This window comes from Miniopterus natalensis, chromosome 12, assembly GCF_054644295.1.
Source record: "Miniopterus natalensis isolate mMinNat1 chromosome 12, mMinNat1.hap1, whole genome shotgun sequence".
Lineage (NCBI taxonomy): Eukaryota > Metazoa > Chordata > Mammalia > Chiroptera > Miniopteridae > Miniopterus > Miniopterus natalensis.
Genome location: NC_142092.1, coordinates 35466637 through 35488263, shown reverse-complemented (window position 1 = coordinate 35488263; position 21627 = coordinate 35466637). Strand labels below are relative to the sequence as shown.

The following is a 21627-nucleotide window of genomic DNA, read 5'->3' as shown; positions in this document are numbered from 1 at the left end:
TGGGTCACCTGTTTTAGAGACTGAGATACACGTGTCATTATTGATCCAACTTTAGTTTTTTTCTTTTGATTTTAGCTCATGTTTTGGTAAAATTTAAGAGACAGAGCTTAAAATTTAAAACACAGAGCTTTCAGACAGTTGGGTTTCCCTTGTGTCTTGCTAAGGGATCTATTGCCTTACAGATTTAATGAATCCAAAGGCAAGTGCTTTGAAAGTAAACCTCGCCTTTCCTCTCTGGATACTCTATAGGTAGAACAGTTTCGTTACTTTGTTTCTGCCTTGCCTAGCATATTTTCTTTCACCTTTTCGTAATAGCAAACTCAGAGCTATTGTGACTTTTTTATTCACACAAGTTTCTGTTGAAAATAGATTCAATGTTTAGAAACCCCACTAGAAAATACTATAATCAAATTCAATAAACAAATGGCAAAGCAAAGAAAATATTTGCTACCCTGACAAAGGGCTAATTTTCCTACAAATCCAAAAGAAAAATAAGAAAATGGGCAAAATATATCAACAGAAAGATCACAGGGAAAAAAAATACAAATGCTCAGCCTCACTCAAAATTAAAGAAATTAAAACTAAGAGAAACAAAATGTTTTTAATGTATTAGATTGACAAAACGCAAAGTTTTAAAATACCTAGTGTCAATAAGTGTAGTATATGGAAATACGTACTGGTGTGTGTGTGATTACGGGCAACCTTATTGGGAAAACAGTTTGGTAACCCCTATTAAATTTTAAATGCACATACCCTTTGGCCCTAGAAATTTTACTTCTAGAAATTTATTCTATGCATATTTATTGCAGTAATGATATAGATATAGATATATATACACACACATATATATATGCACATACATATACATATATACATATATATACACATATATAAAATACATATATTTCATCAGTTCATTGCCTTCATTTTCCAGGTAGGAAAACCACTTGGAAAAGGTCAGTTTTCCTTCCTAAACTCATACAGTGAAGTAAGTGGCACAGCTTTTATGTGAACTCAGAGCGCCACACTTCCAGCCTGCAGCTCTTTGCACAGCATGGTCACTACCTTATTTTGTGAGGTATTTTTCTTATTTAATTTAGCACCAGGGAAACTCAAATCAGAAAAAGGTTTTTCATGCACCTGAGCAAGGAACAAAAGCAGAATACTTAGGGGCATCAGGCTCATTTGATGCAAAATCCTTAGCCCTTTATCCCCTCATTTTTTCCCCTTGAGAATATGTGCTGAAGGATAATTAAGGAAATATCAAGATATTTGAGGTCATAATCAGAGTATACCAGATATCTAGACTTTCCATTTTTAACCATGCAACAAATCTGGTTGATCTTTACTGAAAGGTCATTTTAACTTGTTCATTAGGGTTTGGTAACTGGGGGGATAAAGAAAGAAGCTGAAAATACAACAGTGGTGTTCACTCTGCAGGGAAAAAGTAGCTGAGCCAAGTTTGCCTGTGGTTCTGTAAACAAATGCTCGTGCTACTTTTGCAGTAGGGTTTGTGGTGTTGTCTATTTGAAGCTTTGCTCATAGTATACGGCAAGCGGTCTCGTTGTTTTTCACAGTGGCGGAGCGGCCCGGGGAGGCCTGTGCTCACAAGCTGAATTTATGTTCTCAGGGACATGCTAATTAGTAACTTTCTGGAAAATATACAGTAGTTATTCTTAGCTTGTTATTTTGCAAACTACTGAGAATCCAGAGGAACCGGCCTTATATTTTGTGCTTCGAGGGATATTGCTTTATGTTTTCCCAAATGAGTACATTCTTATGAAAAGGCAGCTCTGCCAGGTTATGGGCAGTGAGGATTTACCAAGTTCTGTGAAAAGTGGGGTGTGGCTCTGTTATGCCTCTTACTGATCAGCTACCCCCTGTCCAACCACCAACTGCCAACAGCGGCTACAGGTTGAGGCTGTTCTACAAGTTTGGCTTGATCCTGGGAAGCTAAAGCCAGAAGACCTCACTTGAGGGCCTGGGACCCTCCATACAAGTTGTTTCTAAAGAAGGAACAAAAAGGGGCAGAGCAGAGCTACTCACAGTCACGGGGTTCTCCTCTGAGGCCTGCCTTTGAAATGAGACACTGCCTGAGTCATCTAGCCCAGAGCTAGCTTGTTAGTAAGTTAGCAACTCCAGAGACATGATTTACCATTAAATGTATCTCCCAGTAAGGGCTAGAATAACCAAATTGGTGGGAAACCTATTATAATGAAATAGCTTTGATGACTTCTTTTGAAGATAGATAAGACAGATAAAAAGAAAGATGACATAGATATATATGACATAGATATAATCTCTATATATGACTATATCTGTTTATTTATCTGTCTATCCAATTAGTCATTTTCTTGGCCAATGAGAGAAAGAGAAGAAAACATGGGGATCTCTTCAGTAAATAATATTGCACATATTGAGCGACAAGTTGGCACTGGTTTCAATTCCTCTTTATAAAGAAAAGAAATTAAGTATATTCGCCTCTGAAAAAGTACTTCTATTAGGTCAAAAGTAGCTAGCTAATTGCCTGAGACTAGAATACATATCTCCAGAAATCAGATATTTTTAAAAGGGGGGTGAGGGGCAGGGATTCAGTTCTTTTTCAGTCTTGGAAGACACAGAATTGAAAGATTCCTAATTATTCCTATAATTAGCATTACAACAACTAACATTTCTTGAGGAATTTACTAAGTGCTAAGCATTGTTGGGGGCACTTAACATGAATTAACTCACATGACCCTTGAACCCCCCAAGCAATTATCTAAGTGGAAACAGAACAGAGAAGGGTCCTCCCTCCAGCAAAGGGAATGTTGATTTTAAGGATTTTTCTAGTTGAGGGAGCGATGGGACAATCTAGAGGTGGTACAGAAGGGCTATTTGGTGCTTTGCATAAGTCACATGTATAACTTTATATGAACTGAGTGATCAGTTTACTTTGATAAAATGTGTGTCAGATCATTGGGTTGTAGAAATTTCAAAGACGTTATTTTTTGACAGGGTGCCTGCCGTTTTTCTCTGTTGAGTCCCGCTTGTTATATTCATTTTGGGGTAGTTGCCAATTAGACCAAATTGGTAAGTATAATTAATAGACAATATGAATTTCCTCTTTAACTCCAAGCAAGAAAAATAACCATAGAAACATTTATTGCCTTTGGAAATTCCTAACAATATCCTTCCTTATGACTGCTGTTTATCTCTGTCTCTTCTAAGACATCCGACCACATCAGAAATTAGATACTCATTGTTTGTCATCCTAAAATACCACATAAGCCTGGCCGGGCGTGGCTCAGCGGTTGAGCGTTGACCTAGGATCCAGGCGATCAGGGTTCGATTCCTGGTCAGGGCACATGCCCGGGTTGTGGGCTCAGTCAATGACTCTCTCATCATTGATGTTTCTATCTCTCTCTCTGCCTCTCCTTTCCTCTCTCTGAAATCAATAAAGATATATTTAAAAATAAATAAATAAAATAATATAAAATAAAATACCACATAAGATAAGGAGGAGAGAAATGAGCATTTACTGACATCCTATTGTGTCCCAGGCACTATGCTTGGCATTTTTATACACACTATCTCTTTTAATATTCATAAAAACATTTAAGGTGAGAATTATTATCTTCTTAGTCTTATGTGATTTTAAAAGAAAGCATTATTTCATTCAAAAACTCGCCCCCCTAAAATTATGTTACCTTGGAGGATCTAGAGGTTATTATTTTATTCAATAACTATTTGAACACAAACTATGCCAGACATGTTTTGAGCAGTGGTTTAGTGGGAATTAGTCCTTGGCAGAACTTTGGGCAGAGGACAGTTGTCAGTGGGAAGATGGCAGAGGAACTCACAGGAACAGCATGAGCAGGAGGCAGGACAGGGTGATGGCATGGAGGGTGGGAGTGGAGACCAGCAGAGGAGCTCCTGATCGTGTACCCATGGCTACAGTCTTTCTCCATGTGACTCGTGGACTTCCCTTTGTCATCCTATGCCTGAGAATATATGAAGGAGGCTGGGAAGGCAAAGGGACGTTCAATTGTCATCACTGGCATCTTTTTTGATCATTGCACCATCATCAAATGCATTGGGGTGACCATGACATGAAATTTTCCATCATTGAGCTCATAACTGTTCCATGAGATAAATTACAGCTCTGTAAGTTAACAGTCATAGCAGAACTTCATCTAGGGAGTCCTGATAGTAGGAAGCAGTGAATTTATATTCTCAAAGACTGACAGCCCTGGGTTCAAGTCACATGACTTGAAAAGAAAGTTAAACTTCCTCTGGGCAAGTTACATGTATATCAGGAACATATTGCCTTCTGAGGATGCTCTAATCTGTTCAGTCCAATCATTCAGACTTTTACTGCTGGTAGACACCAGTGAAGGAAAAGACCATCCAAAATAGAAATACCAAATTCACGACCAGTTAACTTTGGATGTGATGACTTGCCATTTTTTGGATGTTCTCTACAGAACGTGCTCCTTTTTTAAAGAAATTTTCCTCTAAAGAATAGGTTGTGTGAAGACAGCACAGTTTAGACATCTGCTCTCTCTTCATCTTGACTTGACATGGTTGGCTGTGTCACTGAAATATTTGTCATGCTTGTTAATGAAAAGTCACTTTGTCAATTAAGACAACAATGGAGTCAAATGAATACTGTACGAAGAGTAGAACAAATTTAAGAAACCTATTTATTAGTGTTTGCCTGTCTTGTTTATCGACTCATTTTCCAATTCAAGCTAGGAGCGCTCTCTTTTCGAGGAAAGAGTCTTTTCCACAGCAGAATTAATTACTTGTTCAGGGACTGGGACAGTTCCTGTAAACAAATGAGTCTGAACGGGGGAAGTGTCCATCATTCCAACAAGATCTTAGATTCTCTTACATGCAGGGAAAAATGCCCAGATTTCCTTTCAGATCAGAAGGATTTGAATTGCAAATGTTTGACTGGCATTTGGTCTCAAAGTCCAGCAAAGTAAACTTTGCTGGTCAGATCTAATAGGTTCCTTTCATGATAACATAAAGTTTCTCAATAGGACCCTATCTCTTCCCTATTTCACTACTGAAAGGCCTTCCATAACATTTTATCTCTTGTTTTCTAGCTTCTCTGTCCATAGTTCATGTGGACCTTACGTTCCACCTATTCCAAGCTACTTGCAGTCTCTTTTAAATGACATAACCTATCAGATATGTTTATGTCCTGTCTTGACATTTGGTGAAATTCCAGCTTCTCCCCTACTCTACTTATTGGCAAAACTTACACTGCAAGTCTCAGCTCAAAAATCTTCTATTCTATGAACTCTTAACATGAAACACACACACATCATGATCCTTTTAGGCTCAGTTATTCACACACCCTCCACACTCCAGGGCACTCTACGCAAACCTCTGTCGTAGCACTGGCTCCTTTTGGCAGAGTGGTTATCTGTCTACCTGCCTGCACTGCCCCCGTCACCTGTAGATTGTGAGCTCCCTGTGAGCAGAGGCTGAGTCTTACTCACTGTCACACTGTAAACCAGCACAGTACCTGGCACCTGCAGGCGGGTGCTCAATCAATTTTTGTTGTAAACATCAATATTTGCTTTTCTGGCCTTATTTTTAGCTCTGGTTTCCAGCCTGGAGTAAAAATGTAACAGACAAGTTTAGGTATTAAAAGCTGTAGAGGAAGGACAAATAATAAAACAATGATACACAGGAAGACTTGGGGAAGGTAAACAAATAGGGACATACATGTCCAGGCATAGACCATCGTGCATGCTTCTAGCTGTCACATGCATGAACCCATTTTCTCTGGGAAATTTCAGTGTTCCTGTTGTTGCTAAATCATTTCTATCTTATGAATTTAGAGCCTAAGAATATATGTTTTTTGTAGCTGCCAATGCCATCATGGCTTCATTATTTCCATTTACGTGGAAAAAAGAGAAATACCTACCGATTTTCCCCAGTTATTTAAAGTGATAATTGTCCATGGCTGCTTTTCAGTCTAGATTAGGATCAGCCCATTTCGTATAAAGGCATAGCTAACTTCAGAAAGTTAGACAAACATAAAGTTAATGAGAAAACTTGCGCTGACTGAGTACTTTTCTACCGTAATCAATGATTTTACAGTGGGATATATTTAGAGAAGATAAGATATCTCATTCTCTAAGGGTCTTAAAAAAAAGTAGGCTGAGATTTTAATTTGCTTGAGATGGATAAGGCCAGGGAACGTAATCATGGGACCCTTCAAAGCCCCTTCCTAGGTTTGAAAACATTTTGCTCATCCCTTCAAAAAATTATTTGAAACATTTCAAGCCATTGAAACAAATGGACCTAAGAGTAAAGTATAATTCACATAGACTTGCAAAATGACTAGGAATAGTGTTCCCACGATGTCACTAATGGAGTTGTCCTACGTTTTAACAGAATAATAATCTTTTGACCTTGGACCCTTAGTGAAAGATCATTAACCCCTGAGAAAAGGGATAATAGAAATGTTGTGCCCTATTATTGGCCAAATAAACAACAGCTGATATATTTTTTTCCTTTTTGGCATCCACAGCTGAACCTAACAAGCAGCTCTTCCCCTCCCTGAACAGGCTGTCCCTGTTCTGCGAGGAGGCCAGATTTCAATAGCTGCGTGGGGCTCCACATGCCGCCACCCTGCAGGCAAACACGTCGTCCTAAGTCTCAGGCCGAGCAATCTACAGTTCTTGTTGGCTAATGAGCCTTGGCGTCTGGGTGGGTCCACGCGGGTTTCTATGGGTAAATCCTGCTGGAATGAGACTGAGACGTGGGGGGGGGGGGACAGGTGCGCCTTTGCTAAAGCAGGGGGGTGAGGACTGAAGAGTCAGCTTTTCTAATCATCAGACAAATCTGAGCTGAACCCTACCGCATTAGCAGCATTTCTTCCATCCAGAGGGAGGACACAGGCAGTGCGCACTGACTTGGTGGGCCATCAGAGTTTACTACAAAATCTGGGGAGATCCTGAAGGGAGCAGCAACTAAACACGGTGTGCCTGCATCCGGAGCGTGGGGAGGGGTGGAAGCTCACTGGCCCTGGCATACGCACGCTTAGGTTCTGCTTTCTTGACATGTGTGGAGCAGGATTTGTCTTGTTTTGTTGATTTATTTGTCTTTATTATTCAAGGAATAAGAATCATTGTAGCGAGTATAAATTATTGTTCATAAATTTAGGTATTTAGGAAATGTCACATAGTAAAATCTTCACTTAATCCAAATAAATCTAATTCTAAGCCTCTTTTATCTAGTTTTGGTAAATTTAATCTTAATCTTTATTAGGTTTATCCCCCCCCATCTCTCCCCTCCATCCCTCCTTCTCCCCTTCCCTCCCCCATCTCTTCCTCTCTCTCCCCTGTTTCTTCCCCTCTCTCTGCCCCTTCCTTCCCTCTCTCTCCCCTCACCTTCACTCTCCTCCCTCTCTCTAACACTACCCCTCTCACACTTACAGTATTTCTGGAAATTTGGAAAGGGATCTCTTCATGTACCTCAGCAAATGCTACCACTGATACAGTGACTGCCCAAGCTTGCTTGGCCTGTCCCAGGCTCTGGTGCTCCCACCCTGAGTAAAACCTGTGGGATTTTTTTGCCGCAGCTGGTGTCACCGATGCCCAGGATGTAACAGCCCCAGGTCTAACACCCCAAGGTGCACTTCACAACAGTCCCCCTCAGACTAAGTGCCTGTGCTAATCCCACCCTTATGGAGCTACCTTTGGATGGAAGAAGACAGAAAAGAAATAAGTGAAATACATGGTGTACTAGGTAGTGATAAGTGCTAGGGAGAGAGACAGTGCAGAGAAGGCAGAAGAGGGCGTATAGGGAAAGAGCGGCAATTTAAACGGAGTGGTGGGAAGTGAAAATGAGATGTTTGAGACAAGGCTTAGAGGAGGTGAGAGAGCACGCTGTGTGGTGCCTTGGGGGCTACCATTTCTAGGCCATTTCTTGATGAGGGAACAGCAATAAAAAGGTGCTGAGGTGGCAACGATAATATGTTTGAAGAACCTCAGGAGACTTGTGTGGCCATGTGGAATGAGCAAGGGGGAGAGAAGGAAATAGTCAACTGTGTCAAATGCCACTGACAGGTCAAGTAAGAAGAAACCCAGGAACTGACCATTAGAGATCTTGTGAGTCCCTCCTCCCCGTTGCAGGGTTGGGTAATTTTCTTTCTATCCCACCTGCTCCCACTTCTTCCCAACAAAACACTTGCCTTTCTCTTCTTCCCCTTCAGATCATCAGTGGCTTAGATTTTTAACAGAAGTTATTAAGGAGACTTATCTTCAGGTCAGCAATGCAGGCCTCCCCTGAGAAAAGAGAGCCCAGTGGGACCTTTTTGAAATGAGGAGATGGAAAAAGCAATGGGAAACAAAGTACAAATTAATTAATAACTCTAAAAATGATCCTGTTACACAGGAAATATATTCTTTACTCTTAGACATAGTAGCAAGTAGAGAATGTATTAAATAAGATGAAGTGGTTAAGACAGTCCTTTTTAAATAGTTGGTTCTAGGGGCTGAGTTGCAGGAAGAGTGCATGTGTTCCAGGAAGGGCATAATTAGAACAGGTGTCAATCAATGCTTGGCTTATACACTCAGGTTTCCAACTTCCTCATAGGTATGCTCGTGCTTGGCAAACTAACACACGTTGCCTTATGTGAGTCATTTTTATCACATTAGTTAGACCCAAAGGTTGGCAAACTATGGCCCATGGGCCAAATCCACTGCACCATCTGTCTTTGTAAATTAAGCTTTATTGGAACACAGCCATGTCCATGCTCATTCATGTACCATCTATGGCTGCTTCTGAGTTACAGTGAGAGTTGAGCACTTGCAATAGAGACCATCTGGCCTGCAAGTCTGAAAATATGTACTATCTGGTCTTTTACAGAAAAATTTTGCTAACTCCTGGTGTAGACTTGAAAATAGGCTGTTGGAAACATAGCATGGGTGTTTCAGTCCTGCTCCATGGGCTTTCATCTTAATTTATTTGAGGAGGCACATCTTAGATTTCACTTCTTCGCACAGGGGGAATCTGCTCTCCCTGCAGCTTTCTGCCAGGTCAGTGGTTCCCAAAGTGTGGTCCATGGACCAGAAGCAATAGCATCACCTGGGAACTTGTTAGAAGTACACATTCTCAAATCCCATAGAAGTTCTAGGGTTGGAGCCCAGCAGTGGTGTTTTAACTGTTCCTGCAGGTGATTCTGATACTTCCCGAACTTGAGAGCCGCTGCCCTGGAGCAGACACTGACAAGAGGAGCTGAGAACTTGAAGTGGGCATTTCTTCACACCCCTTTTTATGATAATTTTCAATACAAAACCAGTTCCTTGCACATTTGAATCAGGCATTTCAGAGCAGCCTTGGAGTGCCATTTTCTTATCTAGCACATTAGGATAGCCCACTTTCTAGAAGGATGGTATTAGCTCTTATTATTGCAGTCAAATGATTCGTGGCGGCAGCAGTAGGAATAAGCCAAGTGGCTGTTTCACACACACGTGACAGAGCAGAACAATGAGGTGAAACACCCCCGTGATGAAGGACCCCGTGGACCCAGTGCCTGCCCCTGGGCCATGACTGTCCCCTGATTCCTCATCACGCACTTCCATGTGCTTAAGTGATAGGGTGTAATGAGGCATTTATTTATAAGAGAGAAAAGTAGAAGGGATTTGTTTCTAGCACTATCGTGGATATGCTAGAACATGTGAAAAACTTTAAATAGGTATTTTCCCCTCTAGGATTTATGCAGGTGCTGCTGTATTGTTCTTGCGATTTTCCTTCGCTTAATGATCTAATCCTTCCCTGGAGCTTCATCCTTCTGTGTACCTAGAGGAATATGTCTAATAATGAACAGCTGTGGTTTAGATGGAACTGGAAACCGGATCCCAGGAATCAGGGAGGGACATCAGTGAGCTTGACCTTTTTAATCAGCAAGAGATGCAACAAAGGAGCAGTGAACAAACTTAGGCCCCTTTCTAAACATCTGAGGATTGCATCAGTTTTTAAAATCTGCCAGAAATGAGTTTGAGACCTAAGACATGAGAGAGAGAGATTGACCATACGTACTGGTTTGTCCAGTTCCAATTTATACCTGTCATCCCAGAGTAACAATTAATGATGGCCCTTTCACTTGCAAAAAAGTCCTGGTATTTGTATGATAAATCACATGTTCACCCTAGTGAGAGACAAGCCAGTAGAGTGCAGACTCTGCATTTCCTAACAGGTGTCTCTTTGAAACCCAGTTCAGACATGCAATTCACTCTCTATACCTCCGTTTACTTAACAGTAAGATGAGGATAATATCTCTATCACAAGGTTGTTGAGCAGAGTGAGTTATCATGTGCAACCCGGCTGACTGAGTGCCCAATACCCGGTAAGTGCTCAGCCATGGCTACTTCCCCTAATGGAGAGAGAAACTACCTTCAGTCAATTGGCCCAGTGGACTTCACTACATAAAATCATTCACTGCAACCTTGAAATTCATAAGCAATATTGTTTTGGCTCCATTTATAATTACCTTTTTTCACATATTGAAATTGTCATTTCCTTTTAAGGAGCTCTGGCATCAAGAAAAAAATTGTCTTTAGAGAAAGTCATATTTGCACCTAAATAAGTTCCTGTCCCCAAACTTGAATAGGAGGTTCAGGTTTGTTAGAAACTGCTGCAAAATGAAGCCAGAAACAGAAATGACAGTATTGTGATTCATGATGTTGGAGCTTGAGGAAGTCCCATAAATTGTATTTCACTCTTGGATGGGACAAGCTCCAGATTAACTGAGAGTTGGACACCAGAGTCAGGCAGAGGAAGGTTAAAATGTTATTTTTATTAATGGTGCAGTTGTTGGAGGTAATGTCTTAGTATGAGAGCCAAATGAGTTCACCTGCTCCCCTCCGCTCCCAGACAGTCAACCGGAGGAGAAATTTGGGTCTACAACAGATACTTTTACTAATGTCACTGACTGGCACTAGGACGTGGGGGGAAAGGAAGAAAGCTAAATGCTTCTCACTGGAGATTTTTAGTAGATTAGTTTTATCCAATCAAGAAACACATGCATCAGTCACCACGTGAGGTTACTCAGCTCTACCAGTGTAGAGGGGCTAGACGTGTCACAATAGTGGAACTCCCTCCACATGGGAACTTGAAACCAGGGGAAAGAAGATTCCCCATGGCATTGTCACCCATACTTCTCACTAAGGATTTAGTTGCAGTAAAGATTTGATCAGATTGGATTTATGTTATCTTTTGGAAAAGATGCCCAGATAATCAAATAAATATGTACCACGTTTTCCAACTGTTGGTCAGAAATTGGATTAAATACCATTTCTAGATCCCGAATAATCAATACCCTTCCTTTGTCTCATATGATAATGGTAGTCAGCTATTTTAATAACCTTGGTGCTGAATGGAGGTCACTCCTAGCTTACAGCACCTTAGCTGCTAAAACATATTGGTCACCTCAGAGGGAAGAGAATTTAGGTTTCCGTTTCACTCATATAGCTCCCTGTCCATTCCAACTAGAGAAGTAATAGTTTTTGTGGACATCCAGCAAGGGGAAGAGTGTAAGCCTTTGTTTATATCATCCTCCCCGGGGGCCGGGACATGGGACTCCAGCTGGGTCCAATTCTGAGAAATAACAAAGCTTCAATTTAAAAGTACAAGGTAGTTGAACCGAAATTGCCTGTTCAAGTCCCCAAGAATCTGGACTCTTCCAGACTTAATCGAGATGGACAAGTGAAATGTGAGCATCCATCCAGGTCACTCAGCATGTCCTTCTCTAGGTCCCTGACCTCTGCTGAGGCCCAGGAATTAAGACCTGTGAAAGGACACTGTGGGGCCACTTGCATGGCTATCATCTCCACTTTCAGTAGTATACATCAGTAATATTGAGATATGACACTCAGCCTCTTTATAACCACCAATTTATTCCCAGCCCTTCAGCTGTGCTAGTCCCAAGGTATAGACCCTGGGCATTGTACACTTAAATTTTATTTCACAAGTATTTATTTGAACTACCTTCTAAGTGTGAGGCTCTGTGAAAACCAGAATGTTGCCTAAGATAGGGGGGTCTCTATCCCAAGGAGTTTATAATTTATTGGACAAAACTTTCATTAAAACGAGGCAGAATAAAATAACTGCCAACAATAGGACCACAAAGGAATGAATAATTAATACTGCCCCAGGGAGTTAGTAAGGGCCTCAAGAATTAGTAACCTCTGAACTGAATTTTGATGATTGGGTTGGGGTCTCTAAAGGCCCACAATAAATAGCACCCCTCTTCCTCATCTAGTCCTGAACAGCTTGAGAAATAAAGGAAGTACTTGATGGAACTCATCATTTTTAGTTGGGGGACAAGTTAGCAGATGTGATTTTAAGTCTGTTGGCCAAGTGGACTTAGTGACTCCCCTGAACTAGTTAGAATCTCACGGTGAGCCTTCACCTCGCACCCCCAAGCCCCCACACACCTGCAAGGCAGGGCCCCTGGAGGAGTCGGCAACCTCAGGCTTCCTACAGGCAGGCAGATGCCAAAAGGGAGGAAACAGGCTAAGTGAGCAAGCCTAGTTATTTTCAAATGTACCGAGAGCCAAGTGAGTAAAAGAGCACAGAAAGCCCAAGGATGTGCTTAGGGAAAATCTTTCCTTATGAAATCAGTGTAGGAGAGAGACTCCTCTCTGAAAATTAGTGTGGCTAATGGGAAGTTAAATAATCCTAGGTGGAGGATCATGAAAATAATCTGATGAGGCCAGAATCAGAGTAAACGAAGAGTTCTGGAGGGAGGGAAGGCTGCAGATGAAGGTTGGGTCCAGAATATGGGAGCCTTGTCTGTCACGTGAAAAGATTCAGGCTTTTGTCGATAGGCAATAGGAACTTGCTCATGACTGTCACAGAGAAGGCTGTGTTTATGGATAATAACCAGCAGTTATGTGATAATTGTTGCAGAAGCAGGAAAACCAGTTAGGAAGCAATCTCAGTCATCCACAGGAAAACCAATGAGCATAGACGCTGATTGTTTGGCATAATTCCTGATTTCATAAAAATTTTAATCAGATCTGAGTGCCTTGGATCTCAGGTCAGTTGATTGAGGGAAAGTTGCTCATGTTATGAAAGCATTTAAAAATTTCTGTGGAAATAGCTACATTGTTACCTAAACCTATGAGAAATAAGGATATACTTGATGGTAATTCAGTATCCTGCCTTCCTTCCTGTATCCCCAATTTTAGTGATAAACTACTATACATAGAACACTGGATATGCTGGGGATATAAAGATAAACCTAACAGAGAAAAGAGATATTCAAACATGTAATTAATGAGATGAAACTTCAAGAGATGTGTAAGATACATACTTACTCACATGTGCTTTTTAAAAAAGAAGATGTTGTAAAAATACACGAATGAGAATGTTTAATTCTGCCTAGTAGGGGAGGGGGAGTCAAAAGAAGGGATCTAAGGAGAGTTCATCTTTGAATCGGGAAACTGAAGGATGAGTATCAGTTCTTCATAGAAAGTAAATCAAAAAGAACATTCTTTAAAGAGAAAATTGAACCTTTTGCATTTGGGGCAGAGAAAAATAATCGCAGTCTCCCTCAACTGATGCAAAGATATTTTTTTCAATCATTTTGGAAAGGCAAATTAATACACATACTACCAGCAACATTTCCCTCTCTCCTGCCATCTGCCTTTCCTACCCAGCTCTGCTCCGCACCGTAGGCTAGGTCTTTCCATGTTTTTTCCATCCATAATTCCCTTGGCTGCCCTGTTCCTTATTAATTTCTGCCAAGAAGCCAAAGGAACTTGTGCAGGCTGTGGACCTAGATCCTGGCACAGTTATGGGGGAATGTGGGCAAAGTATTATAAAGTAAAATGAATTAGAACCACTCTGATTACTTTACACTTGAGAAGGCAAGGAATGCCTTTTGATGTGGGTTTTGAACAGAGCAGAGATGAAGAAGACTATAGCTTTGTTTGGGTGAGTTTTCTTGTAGACTTAGATCAATTACATTAAAACATTCAGTCTGCAAACAATGGCCCCAAAGAAAATAATGCTTGCTTTCCTTTTATGAAAGTAATACTTGCCTTACAGCCCATGGGATTGGCTGTTTGTTTTCTATTGAAATTATTCATGTGGAATGTTGTTTGGATGTCCTGGTTGTATATGGGCATTAGTAGCAGCCTATTTCAATCAGAGCTCTCTGGCCATAAGGGAATAACTGTTTCCCGTTGACTAAGTCAAAAGCTAAGTTAGTTTGTTAGCATATAATACACTTGGAGTAAGTTTGTGGTTTATAGGTTTTATGATTTGGCATTTATAACTTTGTCCAACCCACAGAACTCAAAAGACTTAACAAGCGGATTGAAGCACTGAGAAGAGGCCCCTGTAGAAGGCATCTGGGGAGTGATACAAAAAGTCATCTACCCCAAAACAAAAAGTTTTAGCCTTTTGGATACAAGATAAAGGAAGCATATTATTGGTCTGCTTAAGAGACTATTTAAATTTGGAAGAGTATGTTTCAAATTATTTATTTTTCAGAGCATCCTTTTCATTTAAACATGTCAAATGCATTAATTTTACTTTCATCTTCATGGATAATTTGTACATTTAAAGTAGAGACATTATATAAGCTTAATAAATATAAGTAAGGATCTTTATATTTGCATTGTTTAACCATATTGTTTATTAAGTGCCAGCCTCTGTTCTACGTGCTTTATAAGCAATTACTTCTTTATTACTCAGAATAAACCTATGAACTATATACCAACTCTGTTAGGTACTGTGTAGAATATTAAAATATATTTTTGGTATATCAATTTATATCAGGATGTATTTCTACCCTACTAGGATATCCATGGATCCAAATAATGTGTTATTAATTTTATGAAGTCTAGTCATGCTGTCAAAGTTTACAGCAAAAGGGAGGTAAAGTAGACTACTGACCCATGCTGAGAGGGAAAGTGGGAGTCACCAGGAAGCCAGAAGACAGATGAAGGTAGAAGTAATCATGAGAGTGAGAATCTGAGTCTGAGAGCAAGGACAGGACAGATTCAGCCCAAGTCCAGACGCAAAGCCCACAATCTAAGGACAAACCTCAATCAAAGGGGGTATGAGACAGCTCAAAGCTTGCAAAGTATAGGATAGAGATGGTAGTGGTGTTGTGTGAAAAAGTGTTTCCAGAAAAGCCCACTTAAATCATGGCCAAACCCCAGTCTTGGGGCCCACAATGCCACGGAGAGAGCAGGCAAGTGTCCCAGCCTAGTTTACATGTAGAAGATGGTGCTGCTGTCCAGGAACTAAAGACAATCAATAAGGAGTGATTGCCCTCTCCTCCGTTGGGTATAGAGCTCTCCAAAGAGGAGATCAAAGCCCCTCCTGCTGTTGTTAGGGTAAAGTCCCTTTCTATACAATATGCTGACTCCTTGAAATGAGAGAAGCAGAGCAGCTTCCCATGACTCTAACCAGGCTTCCCACCTGAGCATCAGTTTATGCTCCAAAATGAAGGCCTGCCTGACACTTGCAGAGCTGAGAGTCAGTCTTATGTTCAATTTTTATTTTTATTTTTCCTCTTAAAGACCTACCTCAAAAAAAACCCTGCTACTCATCCACTCCCCCAGTTCTGTCCTTTGGCCTCTGATTTCTAGACAGAAAAGCAAAGCAAGAAGATAGTGCCCAAAATAAAAGCCTGCTGGTGAGAGTGAATACAGGATTTCTGTGGAAATACCTGCAGCACTGATAATTCACAACATAGATTCAAAATAAGCAGAAAAAATGGGGTTTGCCATATTAATTCAATAGATTTTATATTCTTGGTCCCCAGGATAAGAATTGCTATGTGCCATTATTTTCAATATGTTATCACTGTCTCATAGAGGCATCACTATTAATCCAAACTCTTTGTCTTCAGTCTTGACAGCTTCATATCTCCAGGCAAATGTGCTGAGGTTTTAAATGCCAAGATAAAATATACATATTTGTTTATCCTGAAATATTGGTATTAGCTTTAAATATGGAAACCCTGTATGTGGAGGGGAGTCCATTATTTAAATACCAATAAAGGAGTTGCCATAGGGATTGGTGATAACAGGAGAAGATACTTAAGAAATTCGCATTATTTTTACCCCAGCCTAGTGCTAAAGTGGGTTGAAAGTGTATGTCTTGTGAAGTCCCAACCCCAGGGAAAGACCCCAGCCATCTCTCAAGGAATTTCTTCCCCACTAGAAAACCATAAGTATTGAAAAGTGAAGCATCTTGTTGTGTTTTCACTTTGCTTAATAGTGTGTGCCTTACCTTATGTTTCCAAATACCTTCCTAAGCATCAATTTAGGAGCAGAATTATAGTGGCAAGAAAGTATAGTAATAATGACACACATAATTGCTTTGCACTGGGTTTGGCGCTCACTAATTGAGGACATCATCAGGATTTGCTAAAAGATATTTTGGTTTATTACCCATTTCCAAGTAAAGCCAGAACATTCCAGTTATGGTTCTATTGTCTTGAACAGATATTGGGCCCTACCTCCAAAACATGAAGGCAATATTCAAAACATCTGCTTTCACAGAAGACTGAAGAAATAGTCTAATTAAAATGAGATGCATTTTTTCTTATGTCATCGCTAGATATTTTCTTGGGCTCCATCTGTTTCTTAGAAACACAAAGATTTTCAATAATGTTTTCTTTTGCAAAATATAGCATATTAAAGTATTCCCTTTCTCTACAATAATATTCTATAGTTGTGCTTATTCATGCACTGGGAATATTCCTGATTGTAAAAAGCACCTCTAACTGAATAAACAAGAATAGTTTTGAATGTTGTCAGTTAAACACAACTGATTACCGGCTTTACGTAGCTTTCATAAATCCATCCCACAATTTCCAGATCACAGGAGAGCGGCACTAAAATTAAGGATATCAGAATCTAAATCTGAAATTATTTGTGAAAAGCTGTGGTATTGTGCAAACTTGGGTCATTGCTTTTCAAGTAGGCAGTAAATAGGTAGGTGTCCATTAAAATGAGGCAAATAGCTTGACTGCTACTCTTCCTATCACTACAGTAATTGCTAATGGCCCCCAAGTCTATGTAAGGTTCTGTTTGAAAGGCGCACAATCTTAGGCAGTTGCTGAGTTTTATGGCTCCATTATATAGTCCAAGGAGATGGTGATCAGTGTTCTATTGGTTGAATCAACCATTGAATCAAACACCAGGCCATTCAAGTGAGAAGCTGGGTGATGGACACATATTCAGTGCTTTTTAATTTTATGCAAAATTTAACTGTGCAAATTTTAAATTCTGCAACATAAAATATTGATAAAGTCTCACATAATTTCAAAGCATATGAATTCTCCAAACAAACTTCTATCTAAATCAAGAATCACTTAATTCCAGAGCTGGCAAGTTCAGTGAGTTAACTGTGTTCATGTTGTTGCTACATGGCTTAGCTGTTAAAGAGAAATATCCACCCACCACTGACAAACTCATTCTTGAATTGCTCAAGATTTTCAGCAAGTCACCTCTCACATAGAACTCGAACCCTCCTTTCTAAATGACCTATACTACAATAATCACATGATTTGTGGCCTTGGTTATTAAGATTTAGCTAAAGATCAATTTCCTATACATAGTATGTAAATATGAACCATTTCCCAACAGCAAATAAATTATTCCTTAGGATCATCAGCATTTTAGATCACATATGGTGATGTTGACATACCAAAGTGTTAATTGATCAAAATTCTCAGTTATCTAATCATTGCAACACACCAAATGTTTTCATGAGTGCCTGAACTGATCATAGATTATATAGTCTCATGTCAGCAGAGAGAAAGAGAAAAAAAATACCTTTTGGAATTTTAAGACATTCTTCTATTCTTACCACCTCCCTTCCTCACAGCACCCAACCCAATCTTTGTTTAAGCCACTTTTGACAATTTTTTCCTTATTGGGTGCCCAAGTTGAATGGCATAGCAGTCACAACAAAATGTGACAAAAGTCTAAGAGGTTATTTTCCGCAAAACACAATTGATTGAGGATCAGTTGGTAATTTGAGAGCCCTTGGTAGATCTGGAATCCTGTAGAATATAGCTGCTAAATCCATGACTCATGCTCAGTTTTGTAGGCTATAATGCTTCCAGTTCCAAAATTACAAAGGCTGGAGTGTGGCAAGAATCTTGCCTCTTCCTGCTTAAGCAAATCTGCATTGCTCCAAAATGAAATTCTAGTGGAAATTTCTGAGAACTACTGCAAGTCTTTGGTTATGGTGGAAAATGAAAAATTATTGCAATCAACTAAGGAATTAACCTACTTTTCGTCAAAACTGATAGAACAAGTATTCACAAAAGGTCCCTGAGGGATCTAGATAAAATCAAACACATTTTTCCCTAAATAATAGAGATTATATCTTATTTGTGAATTGTCAGTGGATTTAGCTGAGTAAGGCATACATTTGTGAGGATCCTCAAAGGAATTGGACTGATTTTTTTTTTTATCATAAAGAAAATGGCAGTGGGCCCTGGGCATCCAGCTGGATCTGCAGTAGATTCACAAAATGTTTCTTTATGTTGACAATAAGAAAATATACCATTCTTGATATTTTAAAAGCTTTTCCTTTACTAGTGAAGTTACATGCTAGAGATATTATTTTGTAAATTTGTGAATTTCTCTAAAGAACTTTTTTAATACTCTATGTCTAAAATGTAATTTAGAAAAGTGTGAACAGAAGAAACAAAAACAAGGAAGGGAAATGTAGGGAGGGAGGAGAGATAACCTATAGGTTGTGCTTCATCCTGGAAAGTTAAGTCACCGATGTAAATGGGCAGCAATAGCATGATATAGTTTCCTTGGGCATAGAGTTCTGTTTGAACACTCATTCCAGAACTTGTCTCACAGGCCTCAGTGAGCTTCATAAAAAAACACAAACCGATGCTCTTTGCAGATGTATCAGTGTTCTTAATTTAGGGTGGAGGTATGTAGGGGTCCATTAGCAAGTTGTTCATGAATAGTCTTCAAGGACCCATGAACCCCTTGAAATTGCATAGAAATATTTTTGTGACTGTCCATATGTGCAGTCATTTTTCTGGAGAACGAGTCACTAGCTCTCATCAGATTCACGAAAGTATTCAAAGGTCTTATTCTCTAAAAAATAGACTAAGAACCTTTACTTTCGGTCATTACTAATTATTTGATATTTTCTTTTCTCAGAAACAAAGGTAATACATATGTGTGAATATGTGTGTGTGTGTGTGTATGTGTCTTGATAGAAAGGCTTAATGTTATCATATATTAGCAAGTTTGATTTATATAAAGCATGATATTTTAGGCATAGCCTGATTCTCTACCACCCATACCTAAGAAATTTAAAAATGCTTTTATTTTGGGCTATTTTACTCCCTCTGGGACAAATGTATTATCACTGAAGAAAATGGAGAGAATTTGGAGTCATAGATATATTAGATATACTCAATATTTATAAAAAAGTAGATGATATTTTGAGGCTTTGCTCCATACAAATTATAGCACTGAAATATATATATATTCATATATGTATAAACATACATGAATCAATATAGTTTTTCATCATTTAATTGATGTTTAATTAATTCATTCCAAATAAATACATAAATTATATATGTTTATATAATTTATAAATGCTTACATATTTTTATATATGCTTATCATAAATATATATATAAGTTAATGTAGTTTTTCATCATGAACCTCCATATTTCAGGAGGTTATAACAACTTGATTCGTTGAGAAATACATTGGCAGGAAAACAACTGACAGTTTATTGCTCTCAAACCATCCTGTGAAAATTGATCCTTTGCACCTATGTATCCTCTTAAAGAGAAGAGAGGTCTCCAACCATCTTGCCTATTGTCTGTTAGACTCTAGATCATTAGAACATTCTAGAAAGTCCATTCTAGGGCTTCTGCCTCCACGAGAATACTAAGTAGATCACAGGTGGTCTGTGAGTTGGAGTGAACATCCCACTGACAGAATCAGTGCTCAAGAGTCAAAATTTGTTCCTTGATATCAAGCAATAGGGAGCATGTGCTAAAATAAAACAAGGGGGAAAGTTAAATAGCATAGTGCCTCAAGAAATAACTTTAAACATTGGAAAAGAGACTCTCTTCCAAGACACATTAAAATACCAATCTATAGGGGTGAGTATTTTTTATGTCAGCAGATTCTCCTCCAAAAGAAGTGTGCTATATCAACATTTCAAATTAGACATTAATCTTCAAAGTGCCTTTCAGCAGGAATTTACTTAACCCTCATAGTCAGCAGCAACGGGAACGGGTCTTCGTCCCAGACACCCAAACAAGCTTTAAAGCAACATTTTGTGGGAGTCACGAAGGGCTTCTGGGTAAAGGGGAGCAGCAGCATGACCTTTCACTTCCTTCTCCTTGGATTTGAAGGGGTAAACTCTCAAAACTTCTCCATGCACAGAAAACTCTGATGGGACCATGAGTCATCTCTCTCTCAGTTCCCTCTTCAGAACAAAAAGCAATCTTGGCATCTTGCCTTGACCAACAATTTTCACTTTTTTACACTTTTAACTTGTAGATTTAAAGCAGCACCCATTTGTGTATAACTAGCATTATGGACCACTCCCTTAAGACTAAAATCAAGCCATGAAAAACACTGATTTAGAAGTAAAGCAGGTCACACAGAAGTCAAATAAAATCTCTTATTAATGAAGCGAGAAACCAAACCCCAAACTTCTCACAGGGAAGCAGTTTCTTGATATAAGATAAAACCACAGCAGAAGGGGGAAGAGGGAGAATGGATGACTAAAGGCTTATTTTAGTTCCTATTTATAGAAGTGGTACAGATTCTTGATTAGTTGTTCTTTAAGATAACTGTTAGGTGTACCCTACAAAACCACCTCATTGTTATGGTACTGCTCAGTTACCCAACTCTTCTGAGAAGGCTGAATGAGAAAATACAGTGTGATAGCAAATTGAGTAACGGGAAGTTATCCAGTGAAGAATGATGATGCTGGACATGACACTTGAAAATGAGTTTGATTTCTTTCTCATGTCTCTCATGGACATTTGTTTTTAATATTTCTCTTTAATACATTAGGTTGGACCATATGTAAACGCTGATGTTAGGGCAATTTTGACTTGAAAACAGCAATGTCTTATGGTTCAGCATAAGTAGCTTAAATACTTTAAGAAAAGTCTGTGAGCCCTGGCATGTGTGGCTCAGTTGGCTGGGGGTCATCCCCTGCACTGAAAGGTTGCTGCTCAATTCCCATTCAAGGGCACAAGCAAATCAGTTCCCAGTCAAGGGCACAAGCTGGGATGTAGGCTTGATACCCCTGGACGGGGGGCGTGCGGGAGGCAGCCGATCAATGTTGCACTCTTGAATTGATGTCTCTCTCCCTCTCCCTTCCTCTCTATCTAAAAAAAAGAAAAGAAAAGAAAAGAAAGGCCTTTGAAACCACTGAATTCAACAAATGTTTACTGACCAGCCATCATGTGCCTGGCACCTTGCTCAGTAGTGAAGGATGCGGTAACGGCAGGTGGCAGATGCCATGTCTCCTGTATCTTGTTATGACCATTATGCTGTTAAGAATCAATAATCAAGCTGATCATATATGGTCAAAAATAAGCCCATTATTTAACCAGTAATTGATTCAACAGGTTAA

General features: G+C 39.5%; 1 protein-coding gene across 16 annotated transcripts in view; it reads left to right on the top strand.

Moving 5' to 3' along the window:
• TRPM3 (transient receptor potential cation channel subfamily M member 3) overlaps positions 1 to 21627 on the top strand; it is a 656939-nt gene that overhangs the window by 492456 nt on the left and 142856 nt on the right. For 5 of the 16 annotated variants that reach the window (XM_087823182.1, XM_087823171.1, XM_087823181.1 and 2 more), the window contains exon 7: positions 2998 to 3072. The exons of the other annotated variants lie outside the window; for them this stretch is intronic. In XM_087823182.1, coding sequence (XP_087679308.1) covers positions 2998 to 3072 — 75 coding nt within the window. The remainder of the gene's footprint in view (positions 1 to 2997; positions 3073 to 21627) is intronic. 16 annotated transcript variants of the gene reach the window in all.